This window comes from Biomphalaria glabrata, chromosome 1 (genome assembly GCF_947242115.1).
Source record: "Biomphalaria glabrata chromosome 1, xgBioGlab47.1, whole genome shotgun sequence".
Lineage (NCBI taxonomy): Eukaryota > Metazoa > Mollusca > Gastropoda > Planorbidae > Biomphalaria > Biomphalaria glabrata.
In genome coordinates this window covers 46,785,412-46,806,952 of record NC_074711.1, presented here as the reverse complement: position 1 = coordinate 46,806,952, position 21,541 = coordinate 46,785,412, and the positions used below count along the sequence as shown (strand labels likewise).

At 37.1% G+C, this 21,541-nt stretch overlaps 1 protein-coding gene across 6 annotated transcripts; it reads left to right on the top strand.

Annotated features, from left to right (window-relative positions):
* The first annotated feature begins 25 nt into the window (after positions 1 to 25).
* Positions 26 to 19,640, top strand: LOC106080146 (probable UDP-sugar transporter protein SLC35A4). Of its 6 annotated transcripts, none has more exons than XM_056040139.1 (11): positions 26 to 113; positions 1,918 to 2,102; positions 5,484 to 5,558; positions 6,796 to 6,901; positions 9,615 to 9,779; positions 10,329 to 10,387; positions 10,574 to 10,636; positions 17,766 to 17,907; positions 18,874 to 18,952; positions 19,197 to 19,258; positions 19,444 to 19,640. In XM_056040139.1, the coding sequence occupies exons 3-11, from the start codon at positions 5,494 to 5,496 to the stop codon at positions 19,453 to 19,455; spliced, it is 753 nt and encodes a 250-aa protein (XP_055896114.1). In that variant the 5' UTR covers positions 26 to 113; positions 1,918 to 2,102; positions 5,484 to 5,493; the 3' UTR covers positions 19,456 to 19,640. The 6 variants fall into 6 exon arrangements, with proteins under 6 accessions (XP_055896114.1, XP_055896074.1, XP_055896090.1 ...); XM_056040099.1 differs by having other exon boundaries at positions 19,440 to 19,640; XM_056040115.1 differs by lacking the exon at positions 26 to 113 and adding an exon at positions 311 to 333 and having other exon boundaries at positions 19,440 to 19,640.
* Positions 19,641 to 21,541: the final 1,901 nt, after the last annotated feature.

The window sequence follows — 21,541 nt, the reverse complement described above, 5'->3', positions numbered from 1 at the left end:
TAGATTTTAAGTTTTTTTTTGTTTTTTTGTTTTTAAAGAGTAAAATAACGTACGTTTTAGACTAAATCTAGAGAACCTAGAGTGACTAGAGCAAATAAATGTCTTGGCTCTTGGTATAACAACAAATATTTTTTTTTGTTGTCATTGATTGTAAATTGTAAAGAAAAGAGGATTTTCACTTAGATTTTGAGTTTTTTTTTGTTTTTAAAGAGTAAAATAACGTACGTTTTAGACTAGAATCTAGACTAATCTAGAGAACCTAGAGACTACTAGAGTGACTAGAGCAAATATTTGAAATAAATGATTATTAAATGTCTTCAGTCTTGGCTCTTGGTATAACAACAAATATTTTTTTTGTTGTTATTGATTGTAAATTTAAAATTGTAAAGAAAAGAATTGGGTATTAGTTTACGAGACTAGAAACGCTAAATCAGGCTTCTCTTATATTCTAAGAATATGCAGAAAAAAATGAGAGGGTCTGGCTTGATTTAATTTACCTCATATACAGGCCTGGAAAACGTGGGCGGAAACAGGAAATCTCCTAGGCTAAGAATTATCTTACATGTGGGTGAATTTGACTCGAGGTGGGAGTCGCACCTTGGAAAGGTCAATAGATGTGTTGGTCCGAGTGATCTCCTAGATCAAAGAGAGACGCGGGAGTCGGGGGAGGGGAGAAAGATTGACTCGCATTCCACCCAAGGTGGTGTCCACTGCAGCTGTCAGACATCCGGCGGGTAAGATAAAAGAGACTGTGTTTATCTTTACCCTGGTCAAGAGAAGATAAGTGAAAAGGCCGCCAAGGTGGTGGATTCAGTCAAGCCTGGAGAGGAAACGGTGGGGCGGGTGAAGAAATTGGGGATATGATGGGAAAATCATTAAAATAAAATAAATAAATAAATAATAATAATAATAATTAATGCTGTGATAAATTTGAGTGACTCTGACAGCAAGCTTTTGACTTGTCACACACATCAGTCATGCAGGTGTTCTCCATACAAATGGTCCTTTGAGGAACTGTGTTTGGATAGTGACATATTTGTTAGGGCTTTCTTCCATCCAGAATTGTCTCCTCAACTCATTCTGTCTGGTAAAAAGTTTGTATGCGTTATGTCTCCCACATCCAATCTTTGATCTTGAAATTCTGCATAATTATTTCTTGTACCTGACAAAAGAAGATTCAATTTAAAATAAAAACAACTAATTAGTTAATTAACTATTGGTAATTAGTTATTTTGTTTGGTATTGAACTAGGGAAAGAAATCGTACTTGACAGATGTGGTCGTATAAGTTGACTTTGTCCCCTTGAGAAAAATGTTTTTTTTTTTTTGTTTTTTTTTAAGAATTTAAAAAGCAATCATGGTAACATTCACACATATACCTCCTTCTCCCCCCCCCCCCTTTCCTTTCCTACTTGGTTCAGACGAGTTATAGGATCATAATGCATTGAGAAAGCTAAAAGCATGAAATTGCGTTAAACAAAAATGATTGGTAAAAATATTTCTAATCACACAGATTTAGATTTATTACAAATTTCATCACATGACTAATCCAAACTAATTGATACATTTACACTTAATATAAGCTTTTTTTTTTTTTTAAAAAAAGTTTTTTTTTTGTTGTTTTTCTTGTTGCTTGTTTTTGTTTTGTTTTTTTGAAGAAAAAAATTTATTACAATCACAATAATGAAGATGTTCAAGTGATATTGAACAAATGGAAATTTACTTATTAAAGAAATGTTTAAAAAGGGAGTTGTATGAATGTCAAATGACTGAAAAGTCATATGCATGATTATTTAAAATCATATTCTTGCTCATGAGAAGAATTTTAACTGGCTAACTTTATTCTAAGCTCATTATAAGATTGTATAAGATTGCTCACTCTTACTCCTGTGTTTTGCTTTTACTTCTTCGCCATTAGGTCTTGCATTGGTCAAGAAAATGTTCTAACAGAGACCACTTACATTATTTTATCAATGACGTTGTTCCAAATGACATCAAACAAAGACTCTTATGACACCATTGTGAAACATTTGTCTGCTGAACAAATTGTTGGGTGAACCATTTGTCAGAGGTTCAAAACATCAGTAAAAAGGAGGGTCATAGGTAGGTAATCGCCCAAAAGTTTAAAAATATCAGGTTTTGGTTTTAACTCTTTTTGTTTTAAACTGCTATTCCATATTATCCAGCAATTAAATTCAATCCATGGACATAGCCATGGGGGGTTTTAGGGATTCAATCCCCCCTCCCCTTGAAATAAAATTCAGTTAATTTTTAATAAAAACTAGTCAGCAAATTGCAGCCAAGTCCAACCCCCACTCCAATAAAAAAAAAATCTTAGTTTTTAGGGCTTTGAAATTAAAACCCCTTTGCATAAGCATAGCAATAGGGTGTTTTGAGCTTAAAAACCCCTCCCTAATTAAAAAAACAACTAAAGCAGTACTACATTGACCAAATTCCATCTGCGTAGTGGTTATCCCGTATCCAATGGGGGTTTTCAGTTCGAGTCACTTACAAAAAAAACAATAGATATAAAGAAAAACTAGTCACCAAATCCTTGTGTGTGTGTGTCTATGGTGATGGTGAGAAGACTTAGAGATTGGTTTGTGGGTATGCAGTATGAATGATGCAAGACAATCAGCACTTGTAAGCTGTCTTGAGTACAACTCCTGAATGCCAGAGTAAAAAGGACATGTTTTTATTATGAGTTTGATGTTGTTTAAAATACCTTTTTATATTATTTCTAAAGTCTACTAGTTTTATCTCATTTCAAGCTGACTTTGTCTATATTATACTAAAAGTGATATTTAATCTTGTTCACAAGGAAGTTAATCATGTTATTTCAAGTTTTATAAGTTAAGTTTTAAAATGCTTACATTAGTTTAATTGTCTACCAGCAGTTTAGTGCTTCAAGTCAATGACCGATAACAACACCATAAGTCTAGTATAATTAGATTTTAAAGTTAAAACCTCCCTCCAATAAAAAAAATAAAAACTATAAGGGTGTTTTAGTTGTTTTTTTTAAAGGGTGTTGAGGTTAAACCCCCCTTTTCCTCAGGCATAGCTCAGGGGGGTTTTGAGTCCTCTAATAAAACACTAAAGCATTACTATGGTGACCATTTTCAATATGCATATCCAAGTAGGGTTTTGAGGTTCAAACCCCTTACAAGAAATAAAAATATAGAAAACTACAGCCACCAATTTCCATTAGTGTAGTCAAGAGAGGTTTTGAAGTTAAAACCCGATTCCAATAATAAAAAGAAAAAACCTAGAGGGGTTCTTTGTTTTTTTTTAAGGGTTTTGAGGATTAACCCCCCCCCCCCCAACCAATTCCCTCAGTTTAGAAAAAAAAAGGGGAGGGTGTAAATAAAAAGTAAAGCAGAACTTCGGTGACTGAATTCCTTTTGCAACTCAAAAAGGGGGGAGGGTAAGGTTAAACCCCACCTCCAATTTAAAAAAAAAAAAAACTTAAGCCAAAAACAAATTGCAAAATTCCATGATTGTAGCCAGGTTTTTTTTTTAAAGTTTCACTCCTTCCACCAGATATGAACTTAAGCAAAACTACAGTTACCCAATTTCATGATCATTGCATGGGGGGTAGAGTGGGTGGGGTGAGGCTCAACCTCTTCCCAATAAAGTCTCTAGGCTATATACATTAATACTGGTATGTTAAATCTTCGAGAAATTCAAGCAACAGTCTGAGAAAACCCAAAGCAAAATACTGTCCCCAAATTCCAGGAGGGAGTTGATGTTCAAGCTTCAACACCCCCCAAAAAAAAACTAAAACAAAACTAGAGTTACCACATAAGTGTAACTATGGGGGATTTTGATATTCAATCCCTTCACCCACCCCTTCCTCTCATACACTTTAATCTATCTTCCTAACAGTTGCTGGAATTAATTAATAAAACTAATATATGAGAATTCAAGTCACAGACTTTACCAAATTGAAGCAAACTAGTCATTTGAGGTTCTTGTCTCCCCCTCGTTCCAAAAAAAAAAGAAAAAAAGCACACACTGATCTGTTTTTGTACCAGTCCATTAATAAAGTGCATTGATTAGCAAATTTGATAATTAAATATTTTTTTTTAAAGAAGATAGCAGTAGATACCTCAGAAAATGCAATTTTTAAGTTCTGAATACAAAAATAATGCTTGGCTCCCAGCACTCCCCCAGCTGGCAGAAGAAGGGTATGCACCCGGTATTGTTATTTCACTACCTGCAGAAAAAACATATTCGAGGGTACTTAGGCACAAACTGGCTGTAATAACATTCATTGCGTCAATGTATAGTGTATAGCCTATATACATATATAAAAATACAAGGTGTGTATATGCAAAGAAACAAAAAGGGAAAAATGTGCCCCCCTCCCCCAAACTCTCCCAGAAATAAATCCTTGCTACACCCATGTTTTTAAAAAGCAAATTCACTCATAAATAGCGACACAGATTTTAAGTTTTTGACATTTTTCTCCAGGAACAGGTTTCCATGCTCAGAGCTCTCAAGATCTGTGATTTTTTTCTTGTGTATGCTGACATATTTATGCGAACATTCAAAAGTTTTAGCTGATTGAGGCAAAGAATGAAAGGAATTTTTTCTTAGTATGATATGAGGAAAATGTGTGCATGAATGATGAACTACTATGAACTATTTCTGCTCTTATAATGACTCAAGATCTAGCAGTTGTTAGTGAACAATTTGCCAGTGCCGTCGTTTGGAATCTAGATGCTATACACATTTACAAATTGATGCTGCCTGACTTTCTTCATTTACCACTAAATTAGCTCTAGATCTGAATTACTTCAAGGAAAATATGTTGCAGTCCTAATGAACTACTTTGTATTTCTCAAAAGATCCTCAAAGCTTGAAGTTTGAGCAGATTTAGGACTACATCATTCTGTCATTATTTATTAGGTAGAGTTCTACAACATGAAAACTGACAGCAGTTGATTGTGGTAGGCCTGCACCCCAAAACTAATATGTTACTATCTGAGTGTTAGCAAAAGCCAATGCTGTCTGTTTACTGATAGAAGGTAGATCATGTGAAAAAGTTACAGTTACATCAAGCAAGCAAGCAAGAACCTTTCATTTTGTAGTCACTGCAAATATTCTCATTCAAGAGTTGGGAAATTTCCTAGGAATGATAGATTTGATCTCTAGCTCTAGATTTCTAGACAATTAAGAGACTAAATTTTATTTCACAATCTCTAGAAAAAAAAGTGTGTGTATATATATATATAAAGATCTACTAAAATCTAGATCTTAAATTGGAAATAATTAAAAAATGTTCTTAAATTATTAAAAGAAAAAGCCCTTCTCTTCATCTACTGTAACTGTAACAAAGTGCCATTTTAAAATCATTATCACATTAAATTTACTAAGTGAAATAAAGCCAATGACACCAACATTTTTAAGTGGGCAAAGTAAACAAATTATTGTTATTGTTATTAACTAGTACAACTTGATTTTTAATGTTTTCTCATTCAGGTTGAAAGACATGGCAAAATTCATGAAATCAGCATTTCAAAATCCACTTTCTTTCTATGGAATTCTATTAATTGAGTATGTTTAGTTTCAACTTCATTTAAACATTGGTAATTTTTAAAGTTATTTTAAGATTTACTGTTTATGTGCGTCAAAAATTACAAAATAATTAGTTTAATGAAAAATTGAAATGATTAAGATTTTTTTTTATATCTGGTTAGTAGGTAGTTCCCCTTTCAGAATATGCAGTCTATAGGGTAAAAGATATAAAGGTTATTAGTTTCTGTGGCCCATGGTTAACAAGGGTGTCATGTGGCCAGCACAATGACCAACCCCCCCTTTTCCCAACTATTCAGGTACCTATAAGAGCTGGGTGGACTCAAAGGTGCCCTAACGATACAGAAATTAAAAATCCCAGTCTTCACCAGGATTTGAACATGGTACCCCCAGTTCAGAAGCCAAGCACTATACCACTCAGCCAACATATCTAAATACATTTATATAGTAGGCCTACTTATTGACAACCTTAAACATTAACCTAAATCTAAAATAGATATGTTAAAAGTTTATGTATTGTGACGGAACAGAAAATTATTATTTCTTTCATTGGTTGAATGTTTGCATCACAAGGTCATGTTCATGACTGAAATTCCAAATTATAAAAGGAGTGGTGGAGAAATTCAACACACTCAAAAGGAAATTGGTTGTTTCCAAAAGCAGGGAGGACGGAGATGGTAAAAAGTATTTAAAGGGAAGCATCCATAGTTGGTGGGCTTGAACGACGACAGTAAATGTGTTGAATTAAATTGTATTGTACCATGTGTATAGTATTAAAGAGATTTCTAGTTCCAGAATAAAAGCTTTGTATTTATTGTTGAAGGATCTCAGTTTTAAGTTTATACTTTGCATTTATATCTCTGGCATCATGATATTGTTTGCATGTTCAGTAATAGTTTAAAAGAGTGAGCTGTACAAAATTAGAACATCAGAAACACATTTGCTGATCAAAACAATCTCATTGTAACATCAACCAACACATTGTTGTCATCTGGTACTCCAAACATATCACAGTAATTTTAATAATAGGGTCCATTTATCAGTTGAAAATACTGGCAATAATGTTTTTACATTCTCGCTGAAATCAAAGCAGCCCTTCTACCAGTTGGTAAACTTTACTATTATGTTTAGTGCTTTATAGTACGGGTACTAAAACTAATCATCCAATTTATCAAGTATGAAAAGAAAGTCTCACCAAACTTCTTTTATTAATATTTATTATATTAATATTACCTTATTTTACTATGTTCTTTTTCAGAGTACTAGCTTACAGTTCTTATGGTGTATTTATCAATTTGAGTCGTGTAAATGGAATTATAATGTATAAATCTTCTTCTTTGGTCTTACTTTTAGAAATAATCAAAGTAAGTGTTTTGATTAGTTGAAATACTTAGTCATAGGATTATAGTACCAAATTCAATTATTTTTCTATTTTGGATATAATTTTTTGGGGCTAGCTGAAATATTCAGTGTTGTTTGGAATAATTCTAAAAGAAAATATACACAACTCAAAGGTGGACCCAAACTTGTTTAATATAATCATTTTACTTTCTGGTCAAGTTAGAAAGAAATTTTGATTTTTTGAAATGAATTTTCATTATTTTGTATGACCAGTCCCAGCTTAGGTTTATTTCATGAATTAAATTGTTAATGTTACTAGTACTATGGCTTTCTTCTGTCATAAAAGCTACTATAGATCATATCTCAGAGAAGTTAGATGAATGCCAGAGCCTTAGCTATGGTCGTAATGATGTCACCCACACAGCAGCCTCCCCCCCCCTCCATGGAGCTATGTATCCAAAGGAACAGCCAGTGCCTATACAATTTGGGATCAGTGGCTTTGCAGATTCTATCATGGTGTAGCACTGCGTTCTGCAAAATGCCTTAGGGTCACCAGCTTCTGATTTTTCCTCAGGTAGCAGAGGTTTGAATTATGAGTTTTCCTTCTAGGTGGGTAGTAAGTTAAGGTAAAGTTCCCCTTTCAGACCTTGTGGTCTATAGGGCAGATGATGTAAAGGTCATCTGTTTCTGGGCCTACGGTTAACAAGAATTTCATGTGATCAGCACAACTAACTGCCTTTACTTTTCCTCAAATAGTGTCAGGTACCCATTAGAGCTAGGTGGGTAGCCAACCAAAAAATGGGACATGTGAATGGGAATGTGTCCATAAGTTCAGATTTTTTAAGGATGTTTTTTAGGGCACCAAGTATAGGGTTTGAGGTTTTTACAGGACTGAGTTAGGGCTAGGACTTTCATTTAGACTAAAGTATTATACATGCCAAGTCATATCATAGAGATTGGTTCAAAGATGCAAGAGCAAACAACCTTGACAAATTTATTTTTATAGATAAGATTGATAATTTGGTCATTGAATTAGTTGAATATAAATTTGTAACATTGTACGATATAATAAACAAAGCATTGGGTGAAGTTTTTAATAGGTCAACAGAAGATATTTTGTTTCTAAGGCCAAGGACATTCTTTCAATGACTTTAAATTGATTCTTATTTAAATCAAAGCTACCAGCCAAATAGTTGCAAACAAGCATTTTGTGTTGTAACTTATTGGCTGTAAATGTTACAGGTTCTTAATATTTTATTAATCACTTGTGCATATATATCTGGCTATGAGTTTTAACCCTTTATTCCTGTTTTTTTAGTTGATGCCTATATTTGTGTATTTCTATCTAGAGAGTAAATGCATAAACACTCACATATAAAATATTTTAGAAACATGTACATCAAAGACTATGAGGTTTTGTTTCAAAGGTCTTTATAATGTGAATGGCAATAAACATCTATATATATAAATCTCTTCATGGCTCAAGAGTTTGGACGAGAAGAAGAAGAAGTAAAGGAAAGATCACTCTTTTATTTCTGCGGATAGAGTTATCCCATGAAAAAACAAGAGGGGGGGGGGAGAACAAGTAGAATTCACCCGTCACTACGGATGGCTGCCTGGTCATGCGGCTTGGGCGCTGGACTGTCGTTTGGATATATCAAACCCTGCCCGCTCTCATCGCCCTTCATCCTGCGGGAGGTTTGGACTAGGAAGTAAACTATCTGAAGGAACATCCAAAACGTTTAAAACATTTTACAAACACTAAATAGCAGCGCCGGACTTAACCATTGTGGGGCTTTATGCGAAACGGATTTGGTGGGGCCAAGTTTGGGTTGGGAAGCGGATAATAAGTGAAATTTAAGAGTTTGTATTAGAAAAAAAAAATCGTGTATGCATTTTATTCATTCTTTACTACTTACAGAATTAGTTTACGAGCCTTGCATGTAGCGAAGTCATACAGTATATGATAAAAATTCTATTTCCTATATAGATCATGTTCAATAGCAAGAATTACCAAATGTTTCAATCTATCTACCAGAATTGTTGATCTCATGTAATTCTTCATTAGTTTGAGGTGTAAGAAGCTTCTTTCACCAGATTACACAATTACGGCTAATGCATAATGGCGTTTTTATTTATCGCGTGTAGGATTGGCGTTTTCCCTATTGAATGACACCCCAAAATGACAATTTTTGTGTATATATATTTCTGTATATTTTAAGGACTTTTCATATATTTTGAAATTTCTGGAGATTTCCAGGATCTACTGGTAAATTGACAGGAGGGCACGGAAAATCTGTTTTAAGTTATAAAATGGTTTAATTTAATAATTTATACACCTAGAATTAGCACAGGTCCTGTGAAAGTGCGGGTTCTCTGAAAGTGTGGGGTCCACTGCGGTCGCATAGGTTGCAGTGGCCTAAGGCCGGTCCTGCAAAATAGCGGCGTATGCTATGCCGCTGGTCAACTAGTTTTTAATATTAAAACTAATTTTTTAAATGTAAAAGCAGTGTGATTTGAATGTATCTTCAATTTTGTATGAATTCTTCTTCTTTATTTGCATTGTATACATGATAGTATGATAAATTTGCAATTTTTGTTTTACACAGCTCTGAAAAAAAAATAATTTTGCCCTTGAATTGGTATGGATTAATCTAGGAATTTTTTAAAAACATTTTTGACTTAACTACACCACTAGAAATAGCATAAATATATACTTTTTTTTTCATATTTTAGTTTACAATAAGTTTTATGATCTTGTGGTCTGAAAAGAACAAACTTAACTACAAGCAAATCAAGTTCAGATCTGTCATTTCATTTAGTTTGCCTGCGTTATGCTATGGAATCAACAACAATTTAGCTGTCTACATGCAAGATCATATGGACCCTTCAACTTTTCAGGTTACTTACGTTTTATTTTTCTGCCTCTACTAGTAAAGAAATAAGGAGGGAAGTGAGGGTTGTTAGCTTTTTATTTGTATGCCTTATCTGTGTGCTCATTAGCTGGTTATTCTTAAAGGTATTGTTTAAGTAATATTTAATACCAATCTCCTATGCATTGTACCTCTCATGAGATAACCTTTTCCCTTGCCACTTCTGGTGTGACTAAAGAGGCCAATCCTTGAGACACAACTGCAGTCACAGGTTGATTAATGCTAATAAACTAAAGTTAACTCTAAATTTTTGTCAGTCGGACATTAGTTAAATCTAAGAAAATTAATGATGGACCACAAATCAGTGTGAAAGTAAAAGTCTTGTTAAAACAAAACAAGATTTGGTTAGAGAAAGCTTTTGATTAGATTTGAAATCTAGAATGACATAAATGTTTATTCATTTTATTTCAAGCTTTTTGAAATTATTTAAGAGAAACTCAGTGTTCTATTGGGTAACTTCCCTAATTTATTGGATAACTTCCCTGTTAATCAACACAAATTTTTTTTTCGACTGCAGGTTCTTTGTAATTTAAAAATAGTATCTACAGCTGTTTTATACAGATTGATTATGAACAGGTACTTTGATAGTGTTTTTTATAATGAAAAAACATGATAGTAAAGGCATGTTAAAGAAATCAGTAACCATTAACCTCTTTTCCTTAATTACTTCTAGTTCTTGGATTTATTCCATCGTAAAGCTATAAAATGATAAACTAATATCATGGTTGTCACATTGTATTATGAAATAATTTTTCTCTACAGAAAGTTGAAATTTGTACAATGGCTGTCTTTGACACTACTGACATTAGCTGGTATGCTGAATAGGTAAATGTTAATTAAGATTGGTAATTGTACTTTTACGAAGCTTATATCAACTCACTCTGTCTGGTAAACGTTTTTACTTGTTATTTTTCTGACACCTTATCTCAGATTAAACTGAAATTTTGCACAATTATTTCTTTTACCTTACAACACAAGAATCAACAACAAAAAAAAAAGAACCAATTAATTAATCATTGGAAATTAATTATTTTGTTTGGGTATCTCAAACAAGGGAAAGAAATTGTTCTTGACTGAAGTGGTGGTATATGCTGGATTATCCCCCTTTGAAACAAACAGATGACTAAACTATTTTATTTTTCATATGCACCTCACTGGCAGAGTAGCTATACTAGCATGTAAGCTTTGAGGCATGAGTTCAAATTCAGGTCGTTCCCTGTTTTTCTTTGTTTTTATATATGTTTTTAAAAAGCGATTACGCTAGAATTCATCCAGATATCCTTTTATATCTTCCCCCTCCCACCACCTTATCTTTCCAACTGGTCCAGTTGTCAAATAATTCTAGATTTAGAGTTTCCACATATTAAATTGTAGACTAAGACCTATTCCAAAGACATAGACCCTAATTAAAATTGCATCTCTCTCTAACAGTTTAGCATATTTATTAATAGTTACAGAATAAACAATAGCCTAACAAAAGAATAAAATCCATTAGAGCTCAAAGTAGGTACAATAGAAACAAAAGATAACTATCCAAAAATAGTTATCCATATATACACTAATGGATCAGCCTTCAAAGCCACCATAATATATGTTGGTCTTGGTGTTCTCCTGAAGTGTCCAGAGACATGACGTTAAACTGCGCTCCTCTTCCCTTAGCACTTTTGGAGCTCAAAAGTGCCCTACTTCTTTTCTATCATTGTGTCTGCCTCCTCTTTTCCTCAGTATGCCTTCATTGATCATCACTCTGTCTCCTTATCTCTAAAATCTCACTACGTCCTAGAGCAGTCCGTTTGCCGTGAACTGCGACGGGTAAGGGGGGATAAAGAGATCCTGGTGTTTGAGTGGTGGCTATCTGAGGATAAACCACCACAACACAATACTTTGGCTCCAAGTTCCCCTAGACCTGAGGCCCAGATGGCCTGCTCTGGGTCAACCGGCTGGCCTTGCCGAGCTACCAGCATAGGTGAAGACCTATGCTGGAGGGCGGTGGCTGGAGGGTCAATCAGGGAGCTGCTGTATCGGACACATGTCCCATGCAGCAGCTGACTGAGTATAGCACCTGTGTAGCACTGGCGGGCTCATTCTGGAGTTCTGAATGGCCCGTCCCCTTGTTGGACTCGATGGCGGGTGGGGAGCACAGGTGCCGAACTAACAAGGATATATATGGACAAAAAAAACCCCAATAAACTACTTTCCCCAGATTTAAGTCTGGGCAAGAGACGCCATATTGAGGCAAAAAAGGAGGAGGCCACAAAAAGCTGTACTACCTGGCCATCATTTTTGGTGGTCAGGTGCACAGAGGAGGGGAAAAGCCTGACAAAGCTTAGCCCTTTCCTTATCTATAAGGGACTCAAGTCAGTAGTGGGAGAGCCCAAGAGTGTGTCTAAGCTACACAAGTCAATGGAACTTCTTGTAGAAGTAGATAGCAAGACACACTCTGATGGGCTTTTAAGATGCAGAAGACTCTGTGATCTCCAAGTGGAAGTCATGCCACACAAGAGTCTGAACATCAGCAGAGGTGTAATCAGCTCTAGGGACCTACTGGAATGTTCCGAGAAGGAAATAGTGGAGGGCATTGAAGCAGTCACCCATGCCCGGCGCATTACCAGGCGCAGGGATGGTGAGGAGGTCAAAACTGCCACTATTATCCTCACATTCGGAACTAGGACACCGTCAGAGTATGTGAAGGCAGGATACCTACGAGTTCCAGTGAGGCCCTACATACCTAACCCCATGAGGTGCTTCAAGTGCCAGGGTTATGGACATGGCGCAGCAGTCTGCAAGAGGAACACTGTGTGTGCCAGATGTGCTGGAGAGGGTCATGAGGACAGGCTGCACAGCCCAGTTCAAATGTTTAAACTGTCACACTGGCCACTCAGCCTTCTCCAAGGACTGCCCTGTGTGGAAACAGGAAGTTGCCATGCAGGAGTACAAGGCAAGAAATGGATGTACCTTTAGCAAGGCGAAATCGGCTGTATTGGCCCTACCCAAGGGCCAATTTGGCTTGACAAAGACCTACGCCCAGGCTGTTGCTAAGATAGGAAGATCCATAGCCACACAGATGGACACATTGACCCCACCCCCCCCCTCCTCCTCCTCCAACTCAGAAGAAAACACCACCAAAGAACACACCTCCGAAGAAATAAGAAAGCCCTGTTGTCATGCTAAAGAACAGGTTCTCTGTGCTCGCTGATGAGAGCATGGAGACTGAACAGCATGTCAAAACCAACACTCCGGGAGAACCCGGAGACATCATGTCTGACACAGGTTCTCCTCAGAGAACCCAGCCAGACACCCCAACCTCTACCGAATTAGAGGTTGACCAACTCCCTAAGGGGAGAAATCAAAGCGGAAAGGATGCCCGAGGTGAGAGAGGAGGAAATAACCTCCGCTCTAACCAGAGGGATCTCCCCTCTCCAGAGAGAAAGGCTTTCCCCAAAAGGGGGTTGTCCTCCTCTCCATCCAAACTCAAGAATAAAAATACCAAGGTCACTGGAATAAAGGGAAACCCCTCCGGGGGCCTCCCAAGGCCAAATAGCTCCTAGTAGGTCATTTAGAATAAGCCATGGATTCCAGAATTGTACAGTGGAGTTGTAGAGGCCTCAAGGCCAATTATGAGGAAATGCAGCTACTGATGGACTCTGAGACTCCTGTAGCTGTCTGCTTACAGGAAATATTTCTGAAAGATAGCATCAGTTTCCGAAGCTACAGTGCTTACAGCAAGAATGTTGAGGATGCAGAGAGAGCATCAGGTGGAGTCTGTATCCTTGTGAAGGACAGCATCCCCCATGAGAGGGTAGAACTACAGACCACTCTACAGGCCGTAGCAGCTAGGATAACCTTTCACAAGGTTATCACTTGCTGCAGCCTGTATCTACCACCAGGCGCTCCATTAAACCCAACAGACATGGAGAACCTATTGAAACAACTCCCCAGGCCTTATATAGTCCTTGGGGATTTCAATGCCCATAACACCATGTGGGGATCCAACAATACAGACACAAGAGGTCGTATGCTGGAGGATATCTTCCTCCAACATGATTTATGCATACTTAATGATGCATCACCCACCTACTTGCACCCAGGAACTGGATCTCTCACATGCATTGACCTCACTGTATGCATCCCTAGACTTCTGGACGACTTTAAATGGTCAGTTAGCAATGATCTACGGGGAAGTGATCACTTCCCAATCATCATTACTAACAATCTCCCCTCATTGGGACGACCTCAGCGGTGGAAACTGAATAAGGCCGATTGGGAACAATTCCAAAAAAGATGCTCCGAGGTTAAAGTTAAAACCAGGGAGGAAAGACACCCCATTGATTTCAGGTCAGAGAACAATGAAGACTACAACAAACTGTTCTCGCTTGATGAACTGAGGGAATCGCTGGACAAGTCACATGACACAGCGACTGGAGAAGATGAAATCCATTACCAGTTCCTCAAGCACCTTCCTGAACCCTCATTGGCAGTCCTGCTAGGGGTCTATAACTGTGTGTGGCAAACAGGCGCTTTCCCAAACAGCTGGAGGAAAGCCACAGTTATACCGATACCTAAACCGGGAAGAGACGGCTCTGTCCCAGCTAACTATCGACCAATAGCACTAACAAGCTGCATCTGCAAAACCATGGAAAGAATGATTAACAGTAGGCTGGTCTGGTACCTGGAGAGGAATAAAGTGATCTCAAACTACCAGTGCGGATTCCGACAGGGGCGGACAACTGACCACCTGGTAAGGCTGGAAGCTTATATTAGAAATGCATTACTCAGAAGAGAACATCGTGTAGCTGTATTCTTCGATATAGAAAAGGCCTATGATACAACCTGGAAACATGGCATTCTACGTGATCTGGAGCTTATGGGGCTTAAGGGACACCTCCCCCGTTTTGTGGGGGAATTCCTGAAAGACCGAAAATTTCAGGTTCGAGTGGGCAACTCCGCTTCTGACACTCATGACCAGGAAATGGGTGTACCCCAGGGCAGCATTCTGTCAGTCACCCTGGCATAGAGTGCTCTTTGTATGTTGATGACTTTGTCATTTTTACTTATGGGAAAAATATGAACACCTTAGAAAGAAAATTACAGCTATGTTTAAACAAAATTCAAAATTGGGCAAACGATAATGGTTTTAAAACAAAACAGTTAGTATGCATTTTTGTAATTTAAGGGGACACAAAAAGAAGATCCCTGTCGTGAAAACTAAAAATTTTTAGGCCTCACCTTAGATTCCAAATTTAATGTTCTCCCCCACATTAAGGAACTTAAGAAAGGCCAAAAGTCATTAAACATACTTAGAGTACTCAGCCATATGGACTGGGGAGCTGACAGAGATATCTTGCTGCTGCTATATCGGAGTCTAATTCGATCAAAGCTAGACTACGGATCCTTAATATATGGAGTAGCAAGGAAGTCGTATCTAAAAATACTGGAACCAATACAAAATGCTGCCCTGTGTCTCTGTCTCGGCGCGTTTCGTACATCACCTATATCAAGTCTCCATGTGGAGGCTGGAGAACTCCCTATGGATATAAGAATGAAAAAGCTTGCAATGCAGTATATAGTCAAGCTAAAATCCAACCCCACGAACCCTGCTTTCGACTCCATATTTAACCCCACAGAGGTAAAATTATACAATCCAAGGCCTAACGTCATACAGCTGTTGGGCCTTCGAATGAGAGAACCCATCCAAAATTTAACACCCATTGACCAAATCTCTAAAATAGAAACCCCTCAGAATCCTCCTTGGCTAATGAATAAACCCAAATTAAATTTATCCCTCCTTAATTTCAAAAAAGAAAATACAGACCCAAGCATACTACAAGTCCACTTTAGGGAATTGCAGGAGAGCTACGGAGATTGTGGCACCATCTACATAGACGGATCCAAAATGGATGGAAAGGTCGTGTGTGCCTGCTCCTTTCGGAACAAAACAATCTCCCGTAGACTCCCCAATGGCTGCTCCATCTTTATGGCCGAACTGCATGCAATATCACTTGCAATTATGGCCGTTAAAGCATCAGAAAGGAGGAAATTTATAATCTGCTCCGACTCCAAATCTGCATTGCAAGCTTTGGGGCGGATGAAGACTGACATCCCATTGGTACATAAGAGCCTGAAGCTGTTGGACCAGATAACAGCCGACCATAGGGATGTCACTTTCATCTGGGTCCCCTCCCATGTTGGCATTGAGGGAAACGAAGCCGCAGACAGAGAAGCAAAGAGAGCCCTAAATCATGCGGTGTCAGGAACCCAAATTCACTGCTCGGACCTGAGACAAAGTATTGCCTCTGCCACCTATCGAGAGTGGCAGAACCGATGGGAGGCTGAGACTCACAATAAACTCAGGCAGATTGTGGCGGATATCAGGTGGCAGCCCACATCTAAGGGTCTGACAAGGCGTGGTAGCACGACCATGTCCAGACTTAGGATTGGCCACACCTACATCACGCACTCTTTTGTGCTGAAGAGAGACTTTGTGAGTACTGTGACTCTCGCCTCACCGTGGAACATATCCTCCTTGATTGCCCTAGATACCAGGATGTCAGGGAGAAATATTTTAGAGCCACTAACTTAAAAACACTATTTGATAATGTCGACCCTAGGAAGGTACTGGGCTTTATCCGGGAAGTGGGGTTGTCTACGAAGATCTGATTTATGAATTTGTGAACATGTACTATTTACATTAGATTTTTACCAAATAATTAAATTTTTACTACCTTTACTATTTTAACTGTGAATAGACCTTGATTTTAATGATATGACTGTATAGAATTTGGACCTTGTTGTTTAGAGAGAGAGTAGTCCTTAAGGGACTGCAGGCACGACATGGCCTAAATTGTGCCGATGTGCCTAAAACCAAAACCAAACCACACCAAGTTCTCCTGAAAATAAACACCTTGAGATAAGTGCACTAAGTAGCAATTACTGCTCATACTTCCTGGCCAAAATTTAAGTGATCACTATAGCATTGCAGACTGCCGAAAACAAGCTCTATGACAGAACCCAAGCACTAGCAGTTATTGTTCTCTTGACAGATTGATAACCCACTCTTCAAGCAATCACTAGCAACACCTCACCTAATCTAAGAGGGTTGACAACACTAATCATGATAATCCATCTTACAATATCAAAATTTAATATAACAGTCACATTATAATGGATCCTGGGCACATAGGCATCATGGGAAATGCCAGTAACCATAAATAGGAGTGGCTCAACCAATGGCCATTAGGAAGCACAGGTAGAGCTAAGTACAATGAAATGACCACTCCAAACAAACTGGATAGTATCAATTTGCTCCCCAGCAACGCACAATCTACAATATTCCAGCTAAGAACAGGGCACACACCTTTAAATGATCACCATAACAAACTAAATCCCACTCACATATCCTCCTTATGAAACTGTGAATCATATCCGCTTTAAATGTCCCATTTTAATCCAGACCCTACTACCACTACAGCCCAACAAAACCAACAGTCTGTATTGGCAGTGCTGAACAACTGAAGAGAACAGCATGCTATTTTTCCTAGGTACAGACTGCAAAAGAGCGAACAGCTCAACAGCAAAAAGAAGGATAGTTTCAAAAGTGGTACCTGTAGGAATTAAACTAATGTGGACCTGGATGGTCATGTCAGATGTTTGCTTGGTACCTACTGCTATTCTATGTTAATGTGATGTTTATTCATCATTTGTTTCAGCACTAAAGCTTCCAATTCCATTTAGGCTTATTATTGAAAACATACACACAAGTCAAATTACTATTTAATAACATTGAGTAAATAATCATAATAAACTAGATGGCGATAGATATTTTATGAAACTAAAAGACTCGTTATACAGTAAAGTTCAAGGATTTTCTTTCTTATCCAATTTAGATTGTAGCAAAAATGTGTTCAAGTCATTCTGTGACTAAACAAAATGTTAGTAATATTTATTCTCCATCCAGTTATATCGGAATGAAAGATAAACCCCAGAGTTTGAATGACGTCTACCTGACACCAGTTGGATTGTCATTAACTCTAGTCTACTGCTTCCTATCAGGTCTAGCTGGAGTCTACACAGAGTATATTCTCAAAAAAGAGCCAATGGTAAGTTATGTAGCAGATTTATAAAGTTTTCATTTCGCTAATGTTTTCTTTTTAAAGTTGTTTAAATGATTGGTTGTTACAGGTTAAAGCTATAGATTTATAATTCAATTCAATGGAACTGTTTATGAAAAAACATACTACTAATTAGAATATTTAATGTGTTTTAGCTTTTTTTCCCCAACTAATGTAAGGGTCAAAGAAGGTGTATTCAACAATTTTCCGCTTCACATTAAGAGTTGGGGGGGGGGGGGGGGGCTGAGTGGTTAAGAGGTTGGCTTCCGAACATAGGGTCCTGGGTCTTGATGAAGACTGGGATTTTGAATGCTGGGATTTTTACGTCACCCTGGAGTCCACCCAACTCTAATGGGTACCTGACTTTAGTTGGGGAAAGTAAAGTTGGTTGGTTGTTGTGCTGTATACGTGACACCCTGCTTGTTAACTTTTGGACAAAGAAACAGATGACCTTAACATCATCTGCCCAATACATCGCAAGGTCTAAAAGGGGGACTATTAGTTGACATGTTGGAATAGATCTTTCAAATGAGAAACTCCTGATGAGAGTATAAAGGAGACAATGGTCATAGATATACAATTGTGTGAATCAAATAAAGCTGAAAATGTGTCCGCTATTAGATATGTGGGACAATCATATGCCAAAGAAAAGCTTAAAGGAAGAATGTGTAAGAATGTGACAGGCGTAAATGTCAAAAAGAAAATTCAAATCAATCACTGGTAGACATTTGTCTGCACTGAATATGGGAAAAATATGTAGAATACGTCTAGGACTGCATAGCCATGAACTACTGCTTGCCTCTTTTATCTGTAGACTCAGACAAGGTTTATAAATATTAAATAATGATTTTATACATTTTCGGTAAAAAAATAGTAATAATTATATGATACTTTGCATTTTATCCTTATTGTAATTTTTTAATTATTTTTTTATTTTTTGTCATTTATTTACAGACATTACTTTCACTTCAAAATTGTTATCTATACATATTTGGAATTCTGTTCAACTTCACTTTCTGGTATACACAAACTGGTAAGAATATGTTTTATGTTGCACTAATAGTATTCACATTAGTGATGATGGCCCCCTGAAAAGAAAGAAAAAAAAAGTGTACTACTTTCTTACATTAAGTTAATAATGAACAGCTTTAGATCATCATGTCTCTGCATGATCCTGTAAATCAGTGAATTTTAATTAGCAATTATATTAAAGATTGCGTCAACTCAACTCTGAATACCAGAGAATTATTCCAATGAATATATATTATTTGTTCCAGCTGAAGATGAAAGTTTGTTCCAAGGTTTTACGCTGTATACATGGCTGGTTCTTCTAACTCAGGTGTGTCCAATCATTATCTCATACTCTTTGTATCTCTATTAGTTTTATGTTAATTATGAGCCTTGTTTCAAACTTGACCTATCAGTAATAGTTTTTGACATGTTTTCTTTCATTATGTTAATTATGAGCCTTGTTTCAAACTTGACCTATCAGTAATAGTTTTTGACATGTTTTCTTTCAGGCAGCTAGTGGACTAATTATGTCTGCTGTTATGAAGTACAGCAGTAATATAGTTAGACTATTTGTCATTACTTCGGCTATCCCAGTGGCAACAATTATTTCCATAGTCTTGTTCAATTTTCAACCTGGTCTAGAATTTTATGCTGTTATTATTCTAGTCGTAGTTTCTATTGTTTTGTATTCACTAAAACTCTAAAAAAGGTTTGTTGTATTATCTTCATTTCTTGTGTGTCATAAAGGTACATTAAGTGCAGACCTACTAGTAAGTTATTTATATAAAAAAATCCATACTTCTTGAAGCTAATAAAAAGCTGAATACAACATACCTACTAGTTTTAAATGGAACAATTCCTCTAAGACATGCCATTAAACAAAATCCAGAAACAATGTGGCATTTCTACATCATTGCATTTACAAGACACATTAAGACATTCTGAAGTGTCTTTGTGAACAATTCAATTCACCACAAAAACATATCACACTTTGACTTAATTCAAAGTAACCATGATATCACACTTTGACTTAATTCAAAGTAACCATGATATCACACTTTGACTTGATTCAAATTAACCATGATATCAGACTTAAATAGTACTGATAATTAATTTTTGTATTCCTGTGAAAACATTATATTATAATACTATTTTAATGTAAAAAAAACAATTCATTACAAAATGGGAAAACTATTTAAAATTCACCTTTTTTTTTTAACCCATCATTTCAGCTTGATGTGGTGAGAACAAAACACAAAACATGTCAAAAATAACAAAAATACTTTTTTAAATACAAATTTATATTAAGTGACATTGTATTAACTATTCATGTAAATAATTTTTAATAGATCTAGACCAACAATATTATCTTTGTTTGATTGGAAATATCTTTACTGTTTTTGCTCAGCGCAATTTTCATGCTTTTAGCATACTCAATACACTATGGTCTAGTCACTTTTTGGGAGGGGGGGGGAGAGAAAATGGTGTCTGAAAGATGGCTTCTATGCCTCCTTTTTAAGTACAATAAAAAAAAAGTCTAAATTCGAACTTAAGGTCTCGAGTTATGGCAGAAAGCCAACATGCTAGCCACTGAGCTATACAAGTAGGTACTTATAAAAATCTTTGGAGGCCTTCAAAAGTGCTAATAAAGAGGCGAAACAAATGGCTAGAAAATGTGCTAACAACTTTTGGAGGGATACCTGCAACAGAATCCAAGACAGTCTCCACTCAGGAAATAGCAAAGCTCTATTTGATGTCATTAAAGCGGCCCTGGGTCCAACAGTGTCTAAGCCTGCCCCCCTTCTATCCAAATCAGGAGAAAAAATTACAGATCAAACCAAGCAGCTAGAACAATGGACAGAACACTACCTCGAAGTCTATGCCACACAGAATACAGTAGACGATGTCGCCTGGCTTCTCTACCAGATCTTCCACTACTAGAATGCCTAGATGAGCTTCCGAGCCTTAGTGATGCAATGAACTGCATAAAAAAATAGAAAATCTCCTGGGAGTTATGGTATCCCAGTGGAAGTAGTGAAAGTCAACGAATCACTACTGCTCCCTGAACTCTATATTCTCCTCTGCCGCTGTTGGGAAACAGGACATGCGTGACGCAACTATAGTCACAATATAAAAGAACAAAGGGGATCGGAGTGACTGCAACAATTACAGGGGTATCTCTCTCCTCAGTATAGTGGGCAAGATCTTTGCTAGAGTGACACTATCCAGGCTGCAAGTGATAGCTTCTAGAGTCTACCCAGAGTCTCAGTGTGGATTCAGGAGTGGTAGATCCACTATAGACATGATATCTTCTCTACGACTACTGCAGGAGAAATTCAGAGAGAGAGACAGACCCCTTTACATCGTTTTTGTTGATCTGACTAAGGCATTTGACATGGTCAGCAGAAGTGGCCTTTTCAAACTCCTGAGGAAAATAGGTTGCCCTCCCAAACTACTGAAGTTCATTGAGTGTTTTCACGAGGAAACTAAATGTACTGTCAAATTCAATGGAGCCCAATCAGCACCTTTTGAGGTTTGCAGTGGTGTCAAGCAGGGATGTGTGCTCGCACCTACTCTGTTTGGCATATTCTTCTCCTGTCTACTGCATTAT

Coding starts and splice junctions, on each gene's coding strand:
- LOC106080146 (XM_056040099.1), top strand. CDS start 5,494: ATGGCAAAATTCATGAAATCAGCATTTCAAAATCCACTTTCTTTCTAT. Junction 6,902..9,614: donor TACTTTTAGAAATAATCAAA/GTAAGTGTTTTG, acceptor TTCATATTTTAG/TTTACAATAAGTTTTATGAT. Junction 10,637..17,765: donor TTAGCTGGTATGCTGAATAG/GTAAATGTTAAT, acceptor TTCTCCATCCAG/TTATATCGGAATGAAAGATA.